At 34.9% G+C, this 9,093-nt stretch overlaps 1 protein-coding gene across 1 annotated transcript; it reads left to right on the plus strand.

Annotated features, from left to right (window-relative positions):
• Positions 1–531: 531 nt before the first annotated feature.
• On the plus strand, positions 532–8,696 carry LOC106769469 (ASC1-like protein). Its single transcript, XM_014655098.2, has 7 exons — positions 532–750; positions 869–1,098; positions 1,206–1,361; positions 1,671–1,856; positions 7,020–7,204; positions 7,706–7,772; positions 8,213–8,696. Exons 1-6 carry the CDS (start codon positions 619–621, stop codon positions 7,732–7,734), a joined length of 918 nt encoding a protein of 305 aa, XP_014510584.1. The 5' UTR covers positions 532–618; the 3' UTR covers positions 7,735–7,772; positions 8,213–8,696.
• The last annotated feature ends 397 nt before the right edge of the window (positions 8,697–9,093 follow it).

Genomic DNA, 9,093 nt, shown 5'->3' on the forward strand with positions numbered 1-9,093 from the left:
ATTTATTTGTTCTTATAGAGAGGAGGAGTCAGCACTCAGACTCTAATGGAAAACAAGGGGAAGAAAATATGACATTATATTATGAATAATGATATTTAGATAGTATTTTTTTTATAATACTTGAACATCATTTATGTGTTATTTTATGATTGATTTAAAATTATTTTAGAAAATCAATAATAATAATCATAAATACCACCATGAATGAATCGCAGACTTAGATAATATTTAAATATTGTCAAAAAAATGTTGTTTAAGCATCGTCATCCTTATATTATCTACAAGTTTTATTATTATAATAAAAATTAATTAATGTATGTATCAATCATTTTATTTTCTTGAAATAGCAACAGATTGTTGTTGGGATTTGGTGAAAAAAAAAAGTAAAAAAAATCACTGATATTATTGTTTTGTTAATGAGTATGATAATATAATAGTGAAAAGCAAAACAAAATTTGAAGTTGAAAAAGAAAAAATTGACTTATTTTGGAAACTGGGAATAGTAATATATATTATATGATGGTGTTGAATTATTTGATGATTCTATAATAAAGAAAAGAATTAGGAGGTGTTTAGTTTCCGATTGGATCAACGAAGCATTGAGGGTCATCGACGACGATGAGTTCTTTCTTCCATAACGTGGACTGGCACCATGAATCTTACCCTGCATATCGCGATTTCTACTTTCTCCCCCTTTTCGCTCTCTTCTTTCCATCCATACGCTTCTTTCTCGACCGATTCTTCTTCCAGGTTCGAACCTTTTTCTCTCCGCATTGACTTCCAATTATTCAACGCTTTTCCCTTGTAATCAATTTCACCTTTGACCTTCTCTGCATTCTGCTTCATTATTCATCGCACACGCGCGCAGAAACTGGCCAGACGATTGATTTTCGGAAAGGGGAATGAGAATCTCGACTTGCACACGGATGAGAGAAGAAAAAAGATTAGGAAATTCAAGGAATCAGCTTGGAAATGTCTTTATTATCTTTCTGCTGAGATTCTGGCTCTCTATGTAACGTATGATGAACCCTGGTTTACCAATACCAGAAATTTTTGGGTGGGGCCAGGGTCTCAGGTTTGGCCAGATCAAAAGACCAAGTAAGATTGTTTGCTTGTTTGTTTATTTCTGCATATCATCTCTACTTCCTCCAATGTTGAATGGTTTTTTTCTTCCCTTTATTTGTTTGTAACTCTTACCCTTTCAGGTTGAAATTGAAGGCGGTGTATATGTATGCAGCTGGGTTTTACTCATACTCCATTTTTGCTTTAATATTTTGGGAAACCAGGCGCTCCGACTTTGGGGTGTCCATGAGTCACCATGTTGCTACTGTAATTCTCATTGTGCTGTCTTACATTTTTAGGTATATTTTCATCACAAGCTTTTTTTCCCACCTCCAATTTCATAATCTTTGTTTGAGTTCTCTGAATTGACTTCAATTCAAGCACCTTATCAGAAGGTGTAATTTTTTCATCTGTTTCATACATTTACTTTGACTAATCAATTTTGTTGACTTACTGGGTCTTAAGGTAAAACGAACGGTAAAATAATATTTCAAAATTTTAAACTACCTTTTTTTTTTACTCACATCACACTTGTTCTATTTAATTTTACTGTATTTCCCTTGAAAATTTGATTGTGATTCTGTTCTATGTTTACTGAACATATTCAGGTTTGCTCGTGTTGGATCGGTTGTGTTAGCAATTCATGATGCTAGCGATGTCTTTCTGGAGATAGGGAAAATGTCCAAATACAGTGGTGCTGAAACAGTGGCGAGCTTTGCTTTTATTCTATTTGTTTTATCTTGGATCATATTGCGCCTCATTTACTACCCCTTCTGGATTCTCTGGAGTACAAGGTTCATATTACTTTGTTTCGAATTTACACTGTTTACCTTCTCTCTGTTATATATTGTGGTCCTCACTTGCCTATTATGTGTTCCTAAAATCTTGGTGAATAAAGAACTGATGTCCCTACCTATATTTATTATGAGTAAAAAAGAATTAATGAGATACACTCTAAAGGTTGATGCCCCCCTGTTGCTCTTCAAATTCAAAAAGTTTTCATCTTATATAAAAATATACATTTTTCTCCATGCTTTCTTAACAAAACAAAAAGTACTTGTTTTGTGTTTTTTAACTTTCATCCCTTCGTTTGTTACTTTGATTTTTCTTGATTAAAGATTAACTGTTAAGTATTCCTCCTGACTGGTTTCTTTATTAAAAAATTTAGTGCTTATATATGCTTGATTCGTTTGGATTATGTGTTGGGGAACGACAATGATTCAGTGACTGATACATTTGTGAAGCAGTTGCAGTACCCATGTCAGAATTCATGTTATCTTGTAATACAAAATTTCTTAGGCTAAACCTGTATTCAGTTGCAGCATCAACCAGCAGTGTAAAGAAAACAATTTTAAGTACTATTTTAGGGATGAAGCCATTTTCTTAGTTAATGTTTAGATTGCCTAGAGTCTCTGATCTCAATATCTTGTAGAACATGTTCTTCTGGTCAGGTTTATAAGAGACAAAATAAAAAAAAAAATAAAAAAGAGCAGTTAGGTAACTCTAACTGGACAAGTGTTAGGTTAGCAGGAGTTAGTTGCTGACTTGGTCGGCTGTACTCAGGATATGTAAAGGCCAAAGGTGTAAGAGATGGCCAAGGAAAGTTTTAGACGTTGAGTGGAGGCACCAGTTTCCTTGAATTATATGGGTGTTCTTTTCTCTGTAATTTCAAATTGGTATCAGTACTTTTAATCAAGGAGTTGTGCGTGGCAATGAGCTGGAGTCAGTTCCTGTAGCTGCTGGTTGCAATATCTGAATCAAGATTCATGCATGAATTATGTGCATTAGACACTGGATAAGTTGGCGTCTGTGATGTCTGAAAAAGGTTTAAGTACATGTGACCCTAGGGCTAAGATGGGGATAGGAGATGGAGTGGAGTCCAAATGGAATGAGCAAATCGAATTTGGGAAGGGGGAAAGTCTAGGATATCTTCGAAGGGATGCTTTGGGATGGACTGCGAAAGTATTTTTTTAAAGGGGCAGTGATGGTTTTTCTTGAAGGAGATGTGCTGTCATGGTTTCAACAGTAGCAAACTTTAAAACAAATCAATCTTGGGAAGAGTTTAAGACTGTCTTCTTAGAGAAGTTCCCACCAGTCTTGATGGCTGATCCTTTTGAATCTCTTCTAACCTTGAAACATGAACAGGCAACGGCCATCACCCAATTTCATAGGCTAGCAAGAGAGGTGAAAGGGCTAGATAAGTAGCATTTGATGTGAATTTCAAATGGAAAGGGAGAAGATCAAGAAGAATTAAAATTTTGTAAGAGGAATGGTCTTTTGTAGTTGACAAATAAGCACACACCATGAGGGAGTACGATAGGATGGTCAGATGTAATAACATTTTGAAGCAATCTTGGGGAAGGGCAAATAATTCTGCTTGTAGCTTTGCATGCACGAGAACGTCCAGAGAATGGAATCCCCAATTTAAAGGACTGAAAACAGGAATTTTGCTTCCGAAAGCTCATAGTTATTAGTCTTCAAAGGGGGCAGCACTACAAGAAACTGAAGCAATTTTCAGAGATTGACCTGTGCTGAAATGCAAGGTCAGCAAGGGGAGGAGTTTTCATTGCTAAACAAAGATGGAGGTAACCATATTCGTAAAATAACCTAATGATTGTTCTGGATTACAGTGAAGGTCATTGCAGTTGTGGGCATTGTGGCTGTTGCAATGCAGATTGTGGCCGTTGCAGCATGATATTATTATATGATTGCACCAAATGCAAAATTTTATCTTATAATCATTCTAATTATCAATATATCTTTTATGAATAAGATCGTATAGATTTTTTATTCATTTTAAAATTTTCATTATATTCCACCATTAAAGGCCTCCCTTGCTCTTGTAACATTCCACACAATGACACCTATTCGATCATCAACACTTGGGATTGCAGTTTGGAATCTTCATTGTTTGACAAAAAAATTGGTATAGAATGGTGCTGAAGTTGTGTCGTAGCCCTGTTGCAGCTCTATTGTGGATGCACTGTGACAATGTAATTTAAATCCACATAGCAATGCAAGCTGTTGCAGTTGTGGATAGCTTTCCAACAGCAATATTGCTGCTGCAGCATGTGTTGTGGTATGCAATTTAGAACCTCAATTTTAATATCAAAGGAGAGTGAAGAAGGGGACAAAAACCTAGATGAAAGATACAGACATAGAAAATCAATTGAAAACTTAGCTTTCACATAGTACTGTTGGGTTCACTACATGGAAGTTTCTAAAGTTATGGGGCAGTTTAAAGGGATGCAAGGTGGTGTGGTATTAGTTAGTTGTGGGCAACTTAACTTTCTCAGTTTTATTGGTGTTACTGCTAAATGTATTGGCGATGTACCCTTTCTTATTCTGAGGTGTAGGGTGATGGTTTTAAAATAATCGGCTGAATTGTGAGAGAACAAAGTTTATTTCAATGATTTGACATTGAAGTTGAAGATGGATGGTTAGACCAAGGTGTTTATGACAGAACATGAATTAATCAAAACCTCAACATTCATAAAGCTCAAGAAAGGAGCCTCACAGCATCAAGGAAAAGGATTGATTTTGGATAGTAATCATATTGCTGATTAACCTTCAAGAGAGATTCAGTTCATAACACCCATACTAGGTGATTTAGATAAGTACATCTTTCAGGCCCCTCAAAGTCTACTTCCACATAGGTGACATGATCTTGTGATAGTCCTGACCCTTGAGGCTCAAATCCAAATATAAGGCTATATGAATAGCCCTATTACCTAAAGTCAATGATTGAAAAACTGGTCAGTGGGATGTTGATGGCATACACCATTGTCTCTTTGCTAGATCTATTACTTCGGTTGAGTTATGTGTTGACTATCGAGCTTCAAACAAGAGTACACAGCTGAATAATCTTCCAATTCCAGTGATTGAAGAATTGTTGGGTTCAACTGGAGGAGCCACAATTTTCTCCAATTTGGTCATGAAATCGAGTGACTATCAAATATTAATGTGAGGTTGACATAAAGAAAAACTTCATTTTGCACCCATAATTGACACCGTAGGTTTCCTCTTGCTCAAGGAAGTGTTGAAGTCTCTTTTGAGAAAATATGCCCTTGTATTCTTTGATGATATCCCTACATATAGTGATACAATGGATGAGCATGTGAAGCACTTAAAGTTTCTCTTGCCTATACTAATGCAACTTGATTTAAAGGTTAACCAAAAGAAGTGCATCTCCGGACAAGCTAGCTTGTAGTTCCTTGGTCACATTATCACACATAAGGTGTGACAACTGTTCCTAATGAATTAGAGGCAGCATGATTGTCACCTTTTCCAAAGGATATTAAGGATTTAAGGGGATTTCTTGATCTTATACATCAATGAGTATGGTAAGCGGGTACTAACTTTTACTTCTTACTGTAGAACGACATCTCCATTGGGATTGAGAGGCATAACTAGCCTTTGGGAAATTTAAGGCTGTTATTACTACTTTTTCTTTATTGGCAGTTCTGGATTTGTTGTAACAATTTGTTGTGGGAACTAACTCTGCAGGGGCTAGATTGTGTGCAATTTTGTTACATGAGACTATAGCATTATGGAACCAAATCTTATCTGAAAAAAGCAACATAAATCAATTTGAGGGGGAATTGATGGTTGTTGTGTTGGCTGTGAAGTAAAGACACTACTATCCTTTGGGTGGGCATTTTATATCAGAATAGATCAGAGAAGACACTATCCTTTTCTTACTGAATATAGAGTAATGGACAAGGCTAAAATTATAAAGGCCACTAAGTTGATTGGTTGGTTTCGATTTTGATATACAGTATAGACTGGGTAAGTATAATTCAGTTGCAGATACTCCTTATTGTGCATCTTTTGCTTCCCTTTCATTAGCACAGAGCGTGGAATGACTTCATTGGGAAGATGAGCTGCAGTGGATGGGGAGGGGGTTGCATTTCAGAATTTTTAGAACTTATAAAGAGTAGCAGGGGCTATGTTTAGGGAAGGCAAAAGGTCAGATATACGAATTTTTGTAGCATCTTGTGTAGCTTGCCAATAAAATAAATCGGGCAAGACTGTTGCAACCACTACCTATTTCAACAAAGTTTGGGTTGACACCTCTTAAGGATTTTGTGGGGGTGTTACCCAAGGTCAAGGATACTGTTTTATTGTGGTGGATAGGCTGGGTAAATTTGTTGATTTATTTGCACTTGCACACCTTTTTCAGCTAAGGATATTGCAAAACTGTTCATTTAAGAGAGTTCATTTGCATGATTTTCTGTCATTACCTGGGTGTATTTTCTTGCAATTACCAGTGAAAACACACATTCTTCCTCTGTTACATTCTCTCTTTCTTTTTAATCTTACCCTGGTCCTGTTCTATAACATTTTGGAAAAGTATTATTGTCATTTGGACTGTTTAAGAATGTGGCAAAATCTGATTGGATAATGTCAGTGCTATGATAGTAAATTAGAGAAACAAAATGTATCATCTTGCTGCATTAGATTTACCTCTGTATCACTACACTGTTGTTTTTAACTCCCCACTCAAGAGTCCCTTTAACATTTTCAAATTTCAATATAAGTGACTTCAGTTTCTATATAATGTAGGTATTTTTATTGGCCAAAAGATATTGTGTTAGGGATATATAGATTTTTAACGATCCTTATTCTGAAAATGTATTTCATGCTTCTGTTTTATACCGTCCATTTCCTTTTTACTTGTTTGATATTCAGGTCATTAGTTCTCAGTGTTCTAATGGGTTTTACATAAAATTTATCTAAAAACTTTTAGCTGTTTCATTGGTAAGTTTTTAGCCGTCTTGTTAAGAAAATCTGTCTGCTGAGGCAAGTTTGAAAGTAAATCTCTATTGTAAGCACTATAAAAGAAATTTGTGTCTTCATAAAAATTTTAACAATTCAGTTTGAGGAGTAATACGCAATTGTCTTTTATTTATGTCATTGCGATTCTCTGATCAGTTGCTTTTTTCCCTTTGTGTCAGTTATGAAGTTCTGCTAACGTTGGATAAGGAAAAGCACCGAGTGGATGGTCCAATATATTATTATCTGTTCAACAGTCTTCTGTACTGCTTGCTTGTTATGCATATTTATTGGTGGGTGCTGATATTTCGGATGCTTGTTAAACAAATCGAAGCAAGAGGGAAAGTTAGTGAAGATGTTCGATCTGGTAAGTTGAAAATGTGTTGTGTGCAAAACGTAAACTGAGCAACCTTGTGAAAAATTTGTTCTCCATGCCTAGTGTTTGCATTTAACTAGAAGAGAAGAATAACTATAGGAATATATTATGATCGTAGACGTAAATTCTAGCTTTGAGTTATTATGAACAGAATCTGGAATCTAGATTAGAAATGTCATTGAGTTGACTTTTGATAAGTTTATAGTTTTTTCTTCTAATTCCACGTGGACACTGAAGTTATTATTAACTGAAAAAAGAGGCTTACCAAAACTAAAGTTGTCAAAAAGAATATGACTTCACATCTTTGTGATCTGATCATTTTGATGTACTTATCATAGAATAAAACATGGAATGTAGTTTTGTTCAATCAATTACAAATTGATTTACTTTTTGATAGTGGCTTTAGTCTGTCAGTTTTTATTATGTGTATTGGTTAACAGGAAATTTCATTAACTGCTTATCTGCAAACCGCTGCACATTTTCTTTATGCAGATTCAGATGAAGACGAACATGAAGATTGAGTAGGGAAGCAAAAACATGATGTAATCTTTAGACAAAGGTGAATTTTTGAAATGACGATGGTGTTTTACACCATTACATATGAATGCATTTTTTGTGGTAAATATGTTGATTGTGTTAAATTGTCCATACTTTATTTTATTAGAAAGAGTTCGTTACGTTTGTCAGTAATTATATTATAAACTAGGATCAACTTATAAGTTTTTTCTTCTTCTAGTTCAATGTAACAAAAGCTTAGAAGGAAACTGCACAGAAAATATGATTAAAGCCTTTGCCGCCCTGATTGCATATTAATTATGAACTCTTTAATTATATATTTTTCTGACATTACACTGGCATGTGGAAAAAGAGAGAATTTAAATTTTGTCTTTGTTAGGTGAGACAGCAATAAAAAATGTAACACTAGTGCTGTATCTTTCAAGGGTAGGCTACGACTTTCCTTCAATTAAGTGAGATGCTGTTTGGTTTTATTTCTTGCAGATGTATGATTAGCTTCAACCCTTTTCTGTGCTTTTGGCCACAATGCTAATATTTTCAAATCTTATTCAAATTTGAGAGGATTGTATCTATACGGATTGGAGTACAGACTTCGGACCTGGTATAAAAAGGGCAACAGATGGAGAGAATTTTTATTCTTCTAAACTCATGGTCTATACTGCACATCCTGAAGTTTAGGTCGTAGTGCCTGACATTTGGTTAAGACTTTGACTTTCCTGATTATTTGTCCCTCGTTCAAATTATAAGTATTGTGTCCATTAATGTTTTCTGCACAGATGTTATCCTCTTGGTTTTCATTTATTGGAGAAGAAAATTATTGGTCTTAGTCGCTGCGGTTCTGAACTTGTTCTGGGTTATGTTGATTCGTGGAATTCAGCTTTAATTCACAATTAAATAAAAAGGAAAAGCTTGTTGTAAATTATTTTGCCACTTGATTCTGATAATACTGGTTCTGGGTTTTCATTTAGATGCTTTATTTTCTCATTTATGACTGCCAGGGAACGGGGAAATGAGCCAAAAGATTGAATTTAAGTTATGAATAAAATCTTGCGTCAGGGTCTTAAAAATCTACAGTGCCAAATCTATCTGCAAACTCATTCACGAAGCCTAATATGGGTAAACATCACAGGTGGTTCAAATGGTCTATGTTTTCTTTCATTTTGGACTGTAGATCTCACAATCCGATTTGGTTTACCTTTTTTGTTTTTATTGAATTCCCCCGTTCCCCACACCTTTTTATCTCTCTCTTTCTCTTTCTTCTCCATTCTTGAGGCATTTTCTAATTTTCAAGTTTCTCATCAACTAAAATTAAGCTTAATTTCTAATATACAAATGGAAACTTTACATTATAAATAGATTTTATA

Source organism: Vigna radiata, chromosome 7 (genome assembly GCF_000741045.1).
Source record: "Vigna radiata var. radiata cultivar VC1973A chromosome 7, Vradiata_ver6, whole genome shotgun sequence".
Lineage (NCBI taxonomy): Eukaryota > Viridiplantae > Streptophyta > Magnoliopsida > Fabales > Fabaceae > Vigna > Vigna radiata.